This window comes from Parasteatoda tepidariorum, chromosome 4, assembly GCF_982258835.1.
Source record: "Parasteatoda tepidariorum strain Cologne lab strain chromosome 4, Ptep-v5.0, whole genome shotgun sequence".
In the NCBI taxonomy this organism is placed as follows: domain Eukaryota; kingdom Metazoa; phylum Arthropoda; class Arachnida; order Araneae; family Theridiidae; genus Parasteatoda; species Parasteatoda tepidariorum.
In genome coordinates this window covers 64,159,057-64,177,192 of record NC_141758.1, presented here as the reverse complement: position 1 = coordinate 64,177,192, position 18,136 = coordinate 64,159,057, and the positions used below count along the sequence as shown (strand labels likewise).

Below are 18,136 nucleotides of genomic sequence, written 5' to 3'. Positions count from 1 at the left end.
GTACTTTTGGCGTCTTTTTTGACGGAAGAATGCGCTTTGTGTCTCGTGCCGTGAGCAAGAAACAAAGTTAACTTTGACCATAATTAGTGTGTTTATTATTTTTATTTCCTTTGCCCCCCTTCTATTCTAAATTAAGGGAACGTGAACTCATTGCAGAGAAAATGAAAGGGCAAAAAGATCACCTAAATAGTAAATTAACAATTTCAGACTTGAATGCTGTTTTGAAGAATTTTATCTGAAAACGTGTAATTTGAATAAAAAGTGAACGTTCAAAACAATTTGTTTTGCAATTTAAAATTATTGCCATGCCATTTATTATTATTATTATTATTAAGCGTTTAAGTTCAGAATACATTTTCAGCTCTGCTTAAACTGTTTAAGTAGATCTATTTATTATTGATAAGCTCAGTCTTTATCTTGAAGAATTAGATCTGAAAACAATTCGATTCCACTTGATTTTCTTTCGATATCAAGCAAGAGTATAATATATAACATGTGTGCTAAATCTTATAGTTGTATAAAGTAAATATAACTACGCTTTGATAATTCCTAGGTAAGAAACAAGTAAGAAAAATATCAACACATGTTCTACAACGTTGCAACTAAACCATGTGGATTTTTACAAAGTTTATTGTTATACAATTTCAGCGTGTCAAACTTGTCCGAATTTGAAAACGTGAATTTTTTTCTATTACCTGCACATTTTGACGCATGACAATCACAGCTTTTCTTCTTATAGTGTATATATTTATACTGAAGCTCAAAGCTCAGTGATTAAGGCTCTGAACTGTCATTGTGAAAGACAGGGGTTCAATCTCTGGTAGCGTCTTTAAGCCCGTCTAGCTTCACATCCATAAGTAGCAGCTTATTTTTTGAAATAAAAGCAGTTAGTGCTCATTGCTGACCCCATCGCCACCTGCCGTTGGTCATAGAATTGCAGAATCTTTACCTCCATAAGTCCCCCGACGAATAACGGCATGTTGCGAGAATGCTTTTCCTCTTAGTATATTCATGATAAATAATTTTCCAAAATTTCTAAGTGACCTAGCATTTCATTCATTATTTATTTTCAATTTTGAAAAAAGAAAAATTAAACTTGCAGGGGCAATTAAGTGGTATAAGTAAGTAGACAAGAAAAACACGAATTCGTGTGTGTTTTTTTAAGAATATATTTATCATTGTGTTCAATTACTTTAAACTTTTGAACTTGGCTACAATTTTTTTCACTTTTATCTTCTAATTTGAAAAAGAAAAAACCTTTTTGACCTGAAATATTCTAATATTAACCGAAATTCCCTGTTATAGACGTTCAAGCATATTGAACCATGATATTCTGTAAATTAATCCCTCAAAAACCTATTTACCCTTTTGATATGATTTAAGAAGCATCTTCGTTTAAAGTTAAACCGAATTTTCTTATAGTGCATTGTGTGGATATAATCAAGGGATTGCTAGTGTTTGATGCAGTATTAAAATTTTCAGTTAAAAATTTTTTTTACCAAAGCTGGTAAAAATTTATATTCAGTGATATTTTAAAAAACCACGTTTATTCACAGAAAATATACATTCTCTATGAAATCGGTCAACAGCAAAAAAAAAAAATTTGTACCTTGAACTATATTCTCATGCAAACATACTAAGATACTGTTTAAGTTGAACTATATTGTCGCGTAAATCAAGTTCAAGAAAAATTGATTTGCATGATAATACGGTTCAACTTGACATCATATAAAAGTTTCGATAATTTTTAACACTATTATGATTCAACGCATCTAACAGGTACAAATTAACAGTACACAGTGATCTGTTAAATAAATCAAAATTCCACGTGCGATCTAATTTTACAAGTTGTGGAAATATCATTTCCTATATATAGTCCCCTCATTTTTCCATTTCTGTTTTAGAAAAGCTGTTTAGCTTCGTTGAGGCGAGAACAAAAGATTTTTCTTAATTGTTAAGTGGAACGTAGAAAGTCATTGTACTTCAAAAAAGTTTCTTCTTTTCATAAAGTGCTATTGTTCACTTGTTATAGCATTCAAATGTTCTCAATTATTGCAATTATAATGAGAGGTGGAAAGAATCCGCTATTCGTTAGTTTATAAATACAAGTGAGAGTGATAGATTAACTCGATGCAAGATGGGGCAATAATTTTTGCCCTTGGTAATACCACATTTAACATTTCGATTGTCCTGTTCATTCATTTCTAAATTTGATGACCAAAGAACTGTTATATTATGATTATGGGTGGAAGGGCGCAAAGGTCACTTAAAAGTATGGTTTTAAATTTAGTTTCAATTTTTTTTAGCTGCATGGTTGAACGTTTTGAACGATAATACTGTCCAAATTGGTGCTGACTTAAACCATATTATAGTACTTCTGAAACTTGGTTCATCTTCAACAAAAATATGGTTTACTTTAACATCGAGTAAAAGTGCAAGGAATTTACACCATATTATGGTTCAAGGTGCCGATATTACGGTTCAAAATTGAGCCACTTTTCCGACAAGTGTAGATAATAAATAATTGATGAATCTCTAAATTTGACAGATAAAGATTTACGATTTACAATGTTTAAAAAAAGCTCTAGCTAATTGTTTTAAAAAAAGTTCTGTATATCTTTTCATCCTTCGCAAGAGTTGTGTATTTTTTCTAGTTATTAAAAGAAACTATTCTTTTCTTCTTTAGGAGGATGTCATCTAAACGGAAAAGTCCTCCGACAAAATTCACGCCTGACGATCTTAGCAATGGAGTTCACCACCATCGAGTCGCCTCTGACTTTTTGGACGCTCATCATACACCCAATTTTTTCAATACCCCACCAATTCCAGAAGTCGAAGAGAATCCTTTGAATCTTCAGAAACAGGAGTCGTTGTCCGACAATCGACTGCAATACTCTTTCGACGAAGAAGAAGACGAAGAGGAGGAAGAAAACTTTTTAGACAATATGACTTCCTCACCACCCTCCGAAAGTTGCTCACCCTATCCGTCCAGACTGGCGGATCAGGACTCGGACTGTACAAGTAGTGATCCTGAAGCCAGGCTGGACAGTGCCATGGCTACTAATTCCAGTTCTGTCTTTCCACACACATCCAGAAAACAAAGACTCTTACAGAGTGTGTCCGGCAAGGAAAGGCACACTGGTGATTCGGAATCTGATTCCGATCCGGGTTGTTACAGTGGGAGCGAATGTGGACTGTCCGGCAGCGCCGAACAGAGACTGGCTTCACCTGGTCAGTCAAGGACAATGGAAACAGTCCCTTCACCAGGAAGTAGCCACCACAGTGATCTTGGTAATGGTAGGCCTCCTAACAGACGATCCATGGACGATGTAGTGAAAAAACTGACATCTAAAATGCACAATAGTGCAACATTAAATGAAAACACTTATGGACATTGTTTAACTCAACAAGCCAGTTTAGGCCCGGAATCTGAGTGTCGGCAACACACGAATGGGTGAGTTGGGATTTTTATTATCATTATTCATTTTAGACTTAATACTATATAGTTAGTACACATCAGGTATGATTTGTATTTTTTAACCGATAAAGTTTTATGTTCTGACTTGTCTGATACTAGGTCCAAGTTTATAAGTTTCAATAAGAAAAACTGAACAAAATCTGACACATATTAGTACATTTATCATAAGACCAAACAGGTCCAAAGCCCCCAACTTTTTAGAGATCTCTTAAATTTTAAAAATCATGTTTTGTCTGCTTGAACTCTGAGTTAAAAAATTTAAATAAATATCAACTCAAGTTCTCTTAATTTATCTGAATTCTTTTAAGTTATGTCATTTTGTTCAAGGGTAAAATGCATATTTGGGTTCAAAACTGCATGTACTCGAGCCTTTATATTTAGTCTACTATTACCTCTGAATTTCTGAATCGACCCCTGCATATATTAACATCATTTTTATGCACTTATCACAAGAGAAACTTATCACTTTGTGCAAGTATTGGACTTATTCTTTTATATTGTTTCGATTTGTTATCAGGAACCAGATGTACGTGATACTTTTTGGGACAACTATTTACTCTCTGGGATTGTTTGGGGCATTACCTGTTGGAAAATTGTGCTTTTTGACTCTTATTAAATCGATATTTGTCGGTTTGATTGTTAACGTTGCACTAGAGCTAAACTAATGAGCTGTTGGCTACGGCCTGGGATTCATCCTCAATGATGATCCGAGAACAATATTGTGGTGCATGCGTGTACTACACTCCCACCATTTAGATCAAATGATCATTGGTAATCCTGAGTTTATAGTTTCTTTTCAAAAGTGTTGATTATGATAAATTCTCATTAAAAAATCATTCTACTTAATTCTTAGAAGGAAGAAAAAACAAAAAAGTAACCGGGTTTCTTCATTAAGAAAAATTAATTGTAAAAGTAAATAACTGTAGATTTTGAATCACCATTAAGTTAACTTTCTGCATCTTACATGCAATTAACTATCCCGAAATTTATTAAACAACTAAAAAAACGTGTATAAATTAAGTTAACAAGGTCTCCTTATTTTGGGTATTTACTTTCCCTTGTTTCTGTTCTTTTGGAAAGCTAAATGAGTGTACTTACCTCTAAGCTTAATGCCGACCTAGAGATTAACCTAATCCGGATTTAGGAACTCTTACCTTCGATTGAAAAGACCCAAAATCATTAGAAGAAGGTATTAACCAGCCTTCTCTAGTGCAATTATTTATCTCAAATCTTCTGCGGTGATTGAATGCCCTGATAAACCCTTATACTTAAAGCTTGTAAACCTGATTGCGGTGCACGTGATCTTTGACGTATTCTTTAGAATTACCATTTTTATTGGAACTAGAGGTCAGCTTCACAAATAATTAAATGAAAAAAACTAAAATTGTATGATTGTAGTTGAAAACGCTGTATTGACTTAATGTACTATTTTTGTAGCTTTTAATGAGTACTTAATTAAAGATGTAGAGCATTCATAAAAAACTAATTACATCACATTTCTTTTAAATTTACCAGTAGTTGAAATTACTTATTATTGAGTACAATTGAATAACTTACAATGTGAAAACTCTCTAAAAACAGTATAAATGATGATTCATTCAAATACTTAAAATTGGGAAAAATCTAAAGCCACTGTTTCAAAATAAATATCTCTATCCTAAACATAAAGAATTTCAAATGTATATGTTAGCATCCGTTATTCCGTAACAAATGACGGTAAAAAGTACCGGCACTCCGGTACTTTTTACCGGAACATGTCACGGAAAAAATTAAATCTGATAAACCGTAATTTTTACAGTAATAATTACCGTAAAATCACTGCATCACTCTAATTAAATAAATATTACTGGGAAAATAGCGGTATAATATTTTTTACGGTAAAATGGATTTTACTGATGATGCACCTAAAGTGCCAGTACCTTATACCGTAATTTGATACGGAATTTATGTGGATCAGTTTCCCACTTTCTGCACCATTAAAGGTATGATTCTATTATGCATTTAATGCAAAAGCATTTTTCTTAGTTGGGAATTATTTATTGTGCCAATATTAAGGCTTTTCAAAATTAAAATTTTGTATTTTAAAGGGTGAAGGAGACAATCTAAAACCAATATTTAAATTTAAATATATGTTTCTTAATGATAAAGATTTCATAAGGACATGTTTGTATTCGTTGTGCTAAGTCAATTTCACATCTTTCTGCATATTACAATGTTTCTTATAACGGTCTCAACTGTTGATAGAAATTTAGTTGAGAAGCAGCTGCTGTTTCCTTTTCCAAAATGGTGACATGTTAGCTTCCGTAACAAGTCACTCATGCTGGAGGGAAAAACGGGGAACCCATTTATTTTTACATGCATGCAAAACAATAAATGTGTAAACAATATTTTATCACGAACGAGTAACGTTTGTACAAGTTGAAAACAGTGTCCCGTTAATGAACTGACCCCTGTTGATGTGAAATTTAAAAAGCGAATTTTTAATCTCAAAAAAAAATTTATACTTTTCGATTTTAATTATGACTTCAGGATTAAATCGTCTAAAAGTACAATAAATATCAGGGAAGATTTTATTGTGGATATGTATTAAGATCAGAAACACAATTATTTTTTAAAAATTAAAAAATTTTATCAAATATTTTGGAAGGTAACACAAGGGCGACTTTAAAAAAAGCACTTAGTAAGGATTGTTTGTTAGTGCTAATTAAGTACATTTGTTTAGTAATATTAATCAAAATTCGATAAACCTTCAAAAAATTGATCTAAATTAAATTCTAATGAAATTAAATATTTTTGATGTTCTTCAATATTTATTTTCAGGATTATATTTTTTTAGGCTTAGATACAGAATCGCGAATAAAATTTGGGTTTATTTTTCAAAATTATTTTTAAATTATATAACTTAAATTCTCTATACCTAAATTCTTTTTTATTTAAAATTCTATTCCTTTTTGTAAACTTCTAAAATTCCGAGATTTTATAAGCAAAACTATTATAAACTAAGTGAATTCAAAACACCCAAGTTTAGTATTATTTTTCTTAAATTAATAAAAAAAAAAAGAAAAAGTTTTTTTTTTTTTTTTTCTTTTTTGAAAAAAGCAAAGAGCGAAAACCTTGATATCTTTTCAATTTGTTGTAACTACTTTTTATGCATGATTAAATCCTTAGATTTAACTTAAAAGTAAACACGGTTCATTTAAACAACATGTTATGGTCGCAACAAATTTGTGTCATATTATGGTTTAAGGCACTGACATTATAGATCACCAATTTCTCTGAAGATGCCGTGTTGAATAAACACTGCATTTAAATCTGATAACTTTAATAAATAAAAAATATATAACTTATCTCAATATTTAAAAAAAAAAATGGCACGGACACGCACGAACATTTTGCTGGAGGAAAAAATGCATTTAGCCTGATATATATTAGGTATTTTTGTAACCCTCAGTTGCTAAATATAAACCTGATAAAAAAGAAAATTTAAAAAAAACCTAAACTTCTATTATTTCATTCTTAAATTTTGCACGCAGAATAACCGTCAATTGCAGTAGAATAGGCCTATTTGTACGAGTCTCAAATTTTGATGCCTCCTCAGATCTCCATTCAGCTTTCTTAGAAATAATTAATAACTGCGACCGAGCTCGAATTTCTCAGCCGCGATAGCCAAGCAGTGAAAAAAACATATAGTGTGTGTGGTGATCCTTTTTAGAATTTTATAATTGCATCGTTAGCAACAGCTCCTCAAAATAGAATGACAGACTCATACAGACATTATCAAGATAAAAGCTGTTATTTTTCTTAATGAATGAATGTAAATAAAAGAAATAAAAAGCGAGAGGCTGTTGAAATGTTTTTGTGTCAGTATTGCATTTTTCTTATGGCTTTTGAGCTACAATCAACACCCATTCGGAATTTTTTGCTGTCGGGTTGTTTATTATGAAACTGAACTGCTTTATTAGAGTTGAATAAAGACCTTTTATATGTGTATTTTAATTGAAGGGATAAGAATGTTTGAAACTGCTCTTTCCTTAATTATTTTGAAATAAAAAATAGGGTGTCAGTTGAAGAAAAAAACACCTTGTTTTTTATGCCACCATACCGAAAAATCCCTCTATCGCAAGCAGTTCACTTCAATCATACTCACTTTGATGATAAAGATTTGATTAGAATAGATGCAGTATACAAAAATATTAAATAATTGACTTTTTAATTTGTTTAACGTTAAAAAAATATAATGCAACAAAAGAAAATTAATTTCGTTCAAAAATTATGATTTTCAGTATAGAATAAATAAGTTTGCACTTTAAAATAGATATGTTTCGCTGTAAAATGGGTACTTTCACTGTGAAACAGATAAAAATAAATTGCTTATTTGCATCAAATATAATTCTTTTTTCCACTAAACGCTAACTGCAGCGTATTTCATGTTTTTATTTATTTAAATAATAGGTATCAAAACATTTGAGCAACGATAGCTTATTTTATCATAACGAAAGTACAAAATATTGAAATTAAAATTTACATTGCGCCGAAAGTAAAAGATTAAATATAATAATACTATAAAATATTCGGATCATTGTTTAAATAATATTTTTTAAATATTTAAAAGTAAGAAAAAATTTTTATTTTAGTAACTTTTTATTAAATAATTACAATTACTAATATAAATATGTATATACAAATGACAGAATCACAATATTAAGTGGCAAAAATTAAATTTAATTTTGAATGAATATTTGAAAAAATTGTATTGACATCAAGTGTTACAAGTTTATCCTCTACAAGTTTTAAAAAAATTTATTTAAACTTGAGTGGATGAATAAAAAGTATTTTATTAAAGATTGAAAATTTGAACAAGATATATAAATATATATAGGGAGAGTGTGAACTAATAGTAAAAATTGAAAAATAGCTTTTTATTGCAAAGTTTTGTTTAGGTGTAAAAAAATTTAATTTATTTACTTTCTTTATCACACTACAATTAAATTCTGTCTTTAATAAATCTCTTACGCTGTCATATTTTGAACTACTATTATTTTTTGCAGTTTGATTATCAATTTTAAGCAGCTATTTTGTTCTGTGACTTCTCAATATTTTTCTTTCTTTGAAAGTAAATTTTTATTTCAAATTGAAGAATTTATCTAATTTAATATCCTTTATGAAGCAATTTTATATTCTAAACCATGTGATGTTGTTTTAATTTTTGTTAGATGGTTTATAGCAATAAAATATATAAACAAATAAATAAATAAAAAAACATTAATCATTATTTACGAATAAATGCGCTTACTAAGTTTTAAATAACGAACACAGATCCTAACAATGATTCCTTTTTTAATCTTGCAATTTTTTAAAATTTTACCGTCGATACAAATAATTTATGTAATTAACTAATATTCGCAAAACATTTTATATTAAAAGCTAAAACATTATTTAAGTTTTCTAAATTAAATGACTGATTACTGTACATGATAGCTTGAACTCTCTTTTTGGATTCTCCGTCCCAAAAACATTATAAAACTTCGAAAAATTTGTATTAAGAAAATAATTCTTCAGTTGGCGACAATTTTGATGGTGATTATTTCGCCAAATCTTGTAACCCATCTGTTCTGTTTTCTCCATTGTTGTGCGCGTGACCGCCCATTGTCGTCGAATCATCCCCATCCACTTGAAGCTCCTGTCACAGGTGCACTCCTCAGCATCATTTCCTCTTCCCCATCCTCCCGACCTAGATCTCACTTTACTCCAAAGCCTCTTTCCACTAATTTAATTTCTTCGAAAAATAATCATCCGTTTTTTTTTCCTTTATTTCTGAAAGAAACGAACATATTTTTTCAAAAATACAAAATAGGCAATAAACTTGCACAAAATTTTCAATGATTTTAATTTATAGAACTTATTTTACAATTTAAACATGATTTAGAGAATTTGCAAGAAAAGAACTTTAGATTTATGAGTGCATTTTTATAGCCAAGATGTAGACCTGAAAATAACCAGTCACCAAATCGTAAATTGAATTTTAAAAAAATCCGGTTTATATTACAGTACAGTGCATAAATACACATCATTAATTAATGTATTGTATATTCTTTAAGCGACATACATTAATATTTTAAGTAAATATTTTAAAGTTATAGTGTTTTCTATTTATACATTTGAAACTGAATTATTATTGCTATAATTTCTGTTTTTGCAGTAATTTAACTTGTAGTTGCCCTAAAATTATTAAACTTCTAACTAAATAATTTGCTTGCAATTTCATGAAAGCGAAGGTCATTAAGATTTCAAAATAAAAGTGACAATGATAAGGAAAAAATATGCTTTTATTATGTAGTTTTTTATTATTTTTGTAGTTAAGCAAAATAATAATCCGCAATTTTTTCTGTTGGTGTTGTTGTGTTTAAAGTGTGGCAAATCTTTTTGGCAACTTTGTATTTAACTTTTCAAGTTATAATACAAAACATGTCATAGCCTTCCTCTTCAATCTGTTGTTCTAATAGGCTTAAAAAAAATATTCCAGATTTAAAAAAAATAATAATATTGTCAAACTTATAATGTTATTGATGAGTGATATTTTTTCTGAAACACATTTAAAAATAATTACTAAAAGATAATGAATTTTTAGATAAAAGGATTTTATAAATGGATAATCTATTAAATTGTTTTCTCATTGTTGATTTAAAATTTATGTTTTTAAATAAAGTGTTAATAATTTTTAAGAAAAAAAAATCATATTCCAGCAATATTTTGTAGATTGTATGGTAATGCCATTTCTAATTTTAAGAAAAACAACATAATTCTGGTTAATTAAACCGAAATATGCAGTATTTAAGACATTCATTTAGTAATTTTTCCGTACATATGGTAATGGTTTAACAGAAATTCTCGTTTTCAAAATTATAGTTCTTATTGCTACATAAAATAAATTTAACCGAATAAGTTGTTTTTATATCATGCTCCAATATATGATCATAAAATTTCGAAATTTTCTACTAAATTTTATCGCATGTTATAAAACTGCATTTTGTTGTTAATTTTACCAAAATTATTACAAAAGCGCTTCTGTTAACATTAACAATGTATTTTGGTGTTCCCATAGAGCAAGAAACACGATAAATTTTACCTCATTCTGATAATTTAGATCAAGCTTTATGTGAATCAGTTCTGATAAACATGCAGAATCAGTTCTGAGTAAAAATTATACTATAGTAAAACGTATAGAACTAAGTTTAAACTTTTGAAATATGGTGATAAGATGATTTGCTTAGTTGTCATCTTTTGATTTTTATTGTTTAAATTACTACTAGCTTATTTAGTTGTTTCATTTCGATTTTATTATTGAATTATGATTTTTTTTTTAAACATACGGATATAAAATAATCAAAATTTTCACAAAGTGACGATTCCATTTAACAGGGAAAATCATCATTATGTTAAATATATTTATTTTCAACGTTGACACAAATATTTAGCTTACTTCATTCATTAAGAGCTGAGAAATATTCAAATAAAAACTTAAAAATCATATTAATAATCATAATTCCTGAATAATCCACTTCTCTCAACATACTTCATAATTGTTTGCAGTGCAAGTAGTTGTTTGAAGGCTGTAGAAAATCGCTGATGATGAATAAAATCTACTTAAAACAGTTATTGAATTTGGAACAAATGGGAATAATTGAAAATTGTAATTGTGAAATTGATTTTAAAGCACTTTCTTTCAAACGGAGATTTTGGTGCTAATGAATGGAAGAAACTGCTTTATTCCAATTTTGATTTTGATTTGTTCTAGAACTTTCATTAAAGTTGCTTCAACCTCGAAACTACAATAGAGGGGCTTTTGAAATTCGTTGTTATTACCATGTGCGCTTACATGGATTAGCTACTTCCAATTTTATTTCTACAAACTAAGATTAATCTCGAGCGTTGTTCCGTGCTTTTAAGTCTTTAGAAATTTTAATATTTGACTATTAGATTCAGCTTTTATCTAATCATAGTTCTACATTTATTGAAAACTGAAGAAATATACTGCTAGTAAAAACAAAAGTACTACCCGTTATTGAATGATTTAAAATTAATATCATAGCATATTTTATTTTTTATTGCAGGTATACAAAAACAAATACTTACGAAGTAGATAACCGTACTTTTTTTCAAAGCGTTTCTTCTTTAAATTCATAAGTTACATATTTTCTTGTCCAACTTACTTTGATTTATTTTTTGAAAATTACTATTCTGATATTTTGCTCATTTTGATCGAAATAATTGTTAATTTCTCTATTGAGGCATTTTTCCTACGACCGAGTTTAACTTTCGAAGGGATGGAGGCGAACAGAGAAAATTCTAAATATACTTTTCATCCTTTTTATCTAATGTCCACAAATAAACTGGTGTTGGATATTTATTCTACTTTGCAGTATCTGCTAAAACATGTATAATATAAGAAAATTAGCAATTGTAAAATTTGCGTGCGTTATTTTCTCTGTTAATTTTTTGTCTGATAAAATTAAACCAATACCATTTTGTAATCAGCTATTCCTTTTTTTGTAAGGTGCTTTTTATATTAAATATTTGTCTGTTTTTATAGTTTTAAAAATAATTGATAACAATTTGCTTAATGGTGTCATTTTAATCGGCTTTTAATTTAAACTGCAATTAAATTAAATGTACAAAAATCTAAAAACGGACAAATGTGTAGTTTCAAATTACTCACTCAAAACTATAAATAGCATAATTTATGGTTTTAATTATAGCAATTGAAATTTACAGTTATAATTGCTTTAAAAATTTGTAAAAAAAAAAATCTGCACGAGCTCTAAAAGTTTTCTTAAACTATTTCGCCTAAACAGTTCAAACGACCTCATTATTTTCAATCTTTTCAGACTTGCTGAATGACATTCTATTATCTAATGTTTATTGAGTACAAAAAAAATAAAGAAAATGCAAATCAAAAATTTAACTTCCAACAAAGAAAAAAATGAAGAAGGAAGAGTCTTCAAATTTCTTCTTAACCTGATGGAACGCCGGTGTCCCTTTTATGCATTTTCTAACTCTCTAGTTAAAAGCAAAAATATATTTTGGTGTTTTTTTAAAGGGCAAATTTGAAAAATTACTGTTTGGAAGTGAACCAATTTTACCTTTAACGCAAAAAGTGCAAATTTGAAAAATTACTATTTTGAAATGTACTATCCATAAATTTTACCTTTAACGCAGAAAAGTGCAAATTTGAAAAATTACTGTTTAGAAGTGAACCAGTTTTACCTTTAACGCAGAAAAGTGCAAATTTGAAAAATTACTGTTTGGAAGTGAACCAATTTTACCTTTAAAGCAGAAAAGAGCAAATTTGAAAAATTACTGTTTGGAAGTGAACCAATTTTACCTTTAACGCAAAAAGTGCAAATTTGAAAAATTACTATTTTGAAAAGAATTATCCATAAATTTTACCTTTAACGCAGAAAAGTGCAAATTTGAAAAATTACTGTTTGTAAGTGAATACCTTTAGCCCAAAAAGTGCAAATTTGAAAAATTACTGTTTGGAAGTGAACCAATTTTACCTTTAACGCAGAAAAGTGCAAATTTGAAAAATTACTGTTTGGAAGTGAATCAATTTTACCTTTAAAGCAGAAAAAGTCACTGGTGTTTGATGCTATATTTCATAACAATAAATTATTAAAATGATGAAAAAAATATGAAAAATATGTTTATTAAAAGGGTTAAAGTTGTTATCAAAGTTAAACGCTGTTGTTTAAACATAGTTATAAAACTTTATTTGTAAATGGTGTATTATATAGCAAAATATTGAATATATAATATAGATATATATATGTGGTAATCTTTCCTTTATTTAGGGATAGAAGAAGTGAGGACAGGCTGGAACGAGTCCTCATGGAAAGCGAGGACTTGAAAGTGACCCTGCGGAAGAAATTGAGTAACGACTCCGTAGACCAACAACAAATCCTTACAAACCTCATCAACAGATTAGAAGAAATGAAATCTCAACTCGCTCAAGAGCAGCAACAAAAACAGGTACGTTTTTTTTTTCTTTTTATAACCAGCTTTAAATTAATTTACCCATTAATAAAAAATATTACAGTTTTGCTTTTTTCCCTTGCCAAAATAGGAAAATGGAAATACCTTCGTTTAATTAACTTGAGTTGAATCATATTTCTATATCTTTTTAATTCAACAGTAAATTGCATTTTCCTTTCCTGGAAAAATGGAATTGGAGTTATTATTTCGAGGTTTTGTCAAGTGGCGAATATTTCAATGAAATTCATTATAAAATATTTAAAACGGTACTTTTCTCTATTTAAAGTAATTTCTTTAATAAACTGAATTATGAATTTCTTCTTATAAGAGTAGATTTTAATTATATTTCTAAAAATATTTTTATTATAACCCTACTGAATTGCATTTTATTTTCGTGGGAAATGAATTTGAAACTATTATTTGAATTCTCTATAGCATCTTCAATAAATTTGTATAATTAATTTATTCTAAAAAGAGTAGATTTTAATTATATTTCAGTTTTATATTTTTATTGTAACACTGATTTGGATTTTATTTTCGCAAAAAATAAATTTGACATAATTTGAATTTTATTTCATGGTTTCGTTAGGCACTGAATGAACTCATTCCAAATATATATCTGGGGAAAAGAGCAATAATGTAAAACTGAAAAAATATTTTATAGCTTATTACCTTTTAATATATTAGACTTTGTTTTGTTTTAAAAGAAAACGAAATTAAAGTTGTTAGTATTTAAATTTTATTTCGGATTAAGAATTCATTAAGGATTAAACAATTTTTGCAGAGCGTGAATTTTAATTTTGATTGTTTAAATGGTGATTAAACTATCACGGCTATTAACTTTCTACGTTTTTTTGTAAAAAATTTTTCTTGTTGTAGCTAAGTTTATGTTTTAATATATTATTTTTGTCCTTTTAAAGTTATTTTCTTCACCATTACATACAACAGTGTCAAAAAATAACTTAAAAATCTAATTGTTTCTAAAGTTTAATTGACTAATACAACGAACGAAGTTGCATAATACGACTATACGAAGCTGCTTAATGCGATTTTAAATTAATATGGAAACAACGCAGAAAAATAAATTCGAAAGACATGCAGCACATTTGACATACAAGAAAGGGATTACCTCTCTTTTCCTTTGGATACATTAGACAGTGACTAAAAATAACTTAAAAATCAAATTGTTTTTGAAGTCTAGTTGTTAATTCATTACATAAACTCATCACACATATTTAAAATTTATGACAAGGCATAAACCAGTGATTTTTTAAGCCTACATAGCCAATATTATATGTTCTTTCCTCAGCATGCTTCTTTAGTTGATTACATCCCATTACTAGTGGGGAGAAAACAAAGGCTCTGATGAAAACGAGTTCACGCTGACTGCGAGGAGTTCGCGGTTGATGAACATTCCAGAATTTCTCTCACACCAAGAAATGCCACGCGAAATGGTTACCCTAATCCGCCGTGTCCGAGCATCTCTGGGTATCCTTACCCCCATCCAGAAGTCTGTCAGGAAAATTTCTGCGACACAGCGTCTGCACTCTTCTGACGATCATTAGTCACTCCGATTTGTCTTCCTATCAATCCAAAAATGAGCTACTCTCAACGCTCCAGCACTCCTGGGTTATTTATTGAATCCCACTTCAACTCATCCTTAGAAGAGGGTTGGAAGTTTTAAAAGCCCAACTCTTCAGTCCAGATGTCGAACCGAAACTGCAGTTCTGAGAATCTTCTCTCGATTGCTTCCTAACTTAAACTTCTGCGTTGTGCAACATTCATAATGGAATTGGATCATGAATCAACAAATATTAGAATAAACAAATTTACAATCTCTTAATTCTAATCAGTGTCTAAATAGATCTGCAATCTTACTTTAGATCCGTAGATTTGTACCATAGATTACCTGATTTGTACATTTAATTTCGATTCTAATCATCTCTCTTTATCAATCGTTACTGTACATTTTATTACTCTTAACACTAATCTGAACTAGTTGTTTATGTCAAATGGTCAACATTCATCAGATCGAATCACATGGATTAAAATAACAGATATCGTTACAGTCGTTATCGTAATCGTTGCTGTTTACGGGAAGTTAAGAGCAGATATTTTACAGGAAGTTAAGAAGCCCACCTCTTCAGTCTAGATGTCGAACCTAAACTGTAGTTCTGAAAATCTTCTTTTGGTTGCTTCATAACTCAGGAATTTCCATTTATAATTCTGCATTACGCAACACTCGTAATGGATTTGGACAAAATCAATTATCATGAAAAGGAAAAATCGTATATTTACTTTCGATTCAAACCATCTCTCGTAATCAATAACAATAATCAATAACAAAACAGTGCAGTTTTCTACACTTAACACTAATCTGAAATAGTTGTTTCTGTCAAATAGTCTCAACATCCACTAAATTGAATCATCTGCTTTAAAATAGTAGCTATGAATTATTTATCAGTACCCGGCCCCAACTATCTCAAACAACTTTCAAATAACCTATTAATCAAGTGTTACAATCCATTAACTACCCATTCATTTGAAATTATTCTTTCGGATCAAGTGGTTAATATCCCCTGGTCTTACCATTATTGGTAACTCCGATTTTGTTCTCCTCTAAATTCAGAAATGAGCTACTCTCAACGCACCAGCACTCAGTGATTATTTATTGAATCCCATTTCATCTGTGGAAAAAAGTTGAGAGCTAAAAAGCCAACTAGATCCCTAACTGTAGTTCTGAGAACCTTCTTTCTGGGGAATTTTTGCATTGTACAGCACTTTAAATAGTTTGCTAATTTGTAGCTTTTGGCGCAAAACCAGAAATGGTTATAGCTCGCCATTAATTTTATTTAAATAACATCTTCCTTTATCTAAATAACAGATTCCTTGTTTTCGTAAACAAGTATTTACTAAACTGGGATGCAAATACTTGTTAAAGAGGCTTATCGTTAATTAGTAAGTGTAAAGTAGCATAATAATGTCTTACAAATTAAAATTTGTAGTATTTGGTTAGAATGTACTTAATTTTCGAAGAATAATACATTAGAAAAAATACGAAGATGGTTGAGATAAAGAATAATATAGGAATGTTGTATAAAAGAGTGTTGACATGGAATAATATATTACGTGTCTTAATACAGTTGGATTAAATGAACTATCATGAATCAGCAGGCATAAGAATCATTGATACGAAACAAATTGCGATCTCTGATGGAAAGCAGTGTCGTAATTAACGCTTCTTTTTTTTTAAACATTAGTTTCAGTTATAGTGAAATAACTTTTATCTCAGCACTTCCTGCAACTCTTTTTTTTTTCCAGTTATTTCTTTTACAACATATTTCTAAAACAATATATTAATATGTTTATAGTATTTATAACATGCAGTTATATTATAATACATATTGATCGAATTTTCACGAGTTTATATTTCTGCACCAATAAATCATACTTACTTATGCACCAATTAGTAGGGTTTTTTCTTCAAATTTTTTTTTTTTTTAAGAAACTAATCGCGGCGAATTTACGATTTTGTTTACGACCTTGAAATGACTGCAAAAAAAACCTTCCCCTTAAATTTTTTCGAGGTGTTATCTCTATGGGTCATATATATTATTTTTGACCCCTACATGCTTAAAGGACCCTCTTGTCAGTAACAGGATATGATCTCCAGTTACAAGGAGATCTTTTTGTGGTAAAACTTTTCAAAATTCTCATCTCATTTTACAGGATCCTCCCTCACTTCAGATGTAATGACCCCTTGAAAACCCTTCTTGTGGGGGTCTTTTTTGAAGTGATTTATATTATATTTCACCTTCAATGGCCTGGTCAACTTCATTTCAAACAGATGAGGATTATAAATTGTTGTTTGTATGTAAAATTTTAACCTTTTATACAAAAAAAAAATATAGTATCTAGGTAGGCATTTTTTTTAAAAAAAGTTTATCTTTTAAATTGTTATTTTCAATTGTGTTGTTAATTCTTGCTACAACTTCTAATACTTAATATCTCGAACTAAATCAAGAAATATAGTTATTACGTATATAAAAAAACAAACTAGAATTTACAATAGTATGTAATAAAGGCATCTAGGTAGACATTTTTTTTTAAAAAGTTTATCTTTTAATTGTTATTGTCAATTGTGTTGTTAATTCTTGCTACAACTACCAATAGTTAATATCTCGAACTAAATAAAAAAATCTAGTTACTACGTAAATAAAAGAAGAAACTAGAATTTACAATAGTATGTAATAAAGGCATCTAGGTAGGCATTTTTTTAAAAAAACTTCCAATAGCTAATATCTCGAACTAAATCAAAAAATCTAGTTACTACGTAAATAAAAAAAGAAACTAGAATTTACAATAGTATGTAATAAAGACATCTAGGTAGGCATTTTTTTAAAAAAAAGTTTACCTTTAAATTGTTATTTTCAATTGTGTTGTTAATTCTTGTTAATTCTAAATTTGTGTTGTTAATTCTAAATTTTAAAAAAATCTAGTTATGACGCGAATAAAAAACAAATTAGAGTTTACAATAGTATGTAATAAGACATGAAAGATTTACAGATATTTGTGCAGAGAATAGAAAATAGGCATAATGAAATTTTTTACTTAGAAAATAAAACT

The 18,136-nt window shown here is 29.0% G+C and overlaps 1 protein-coding gene across 8 annotated transcripts in view; it reads left to right on the top strand.

Annotated features, from left to right (window-relative positions):
• LOC107438641 (uncharacterized) overlaps positions 1 to 18,136 on the top strand; it is a 583,728-nt gene that overhangs the window by 513,927 nt on the left and 51,665 nt on the right. For all 8 annotated transcript variants that reach the window (XM_071182379.2, XM_071182380.2, XM_071182378.1 and 5 more), the window contains 2 exons: positions 2,687 to 3,454; positions 13,330 to 13,507. In XM_071182379.2, the coding sequence (XP_071038480.1) occupies positions 2,691 to 3,454; positions 13,330 to 13,507 (942 nt within the window). In that variant the 5' untranslated portion in view covers positions 2,687 to 2,690. The remainder of the gene's footprint in view (positions 1 to 2,686; positions 3,455 to 13,329; positions 13,508 to 18,136) is intronic.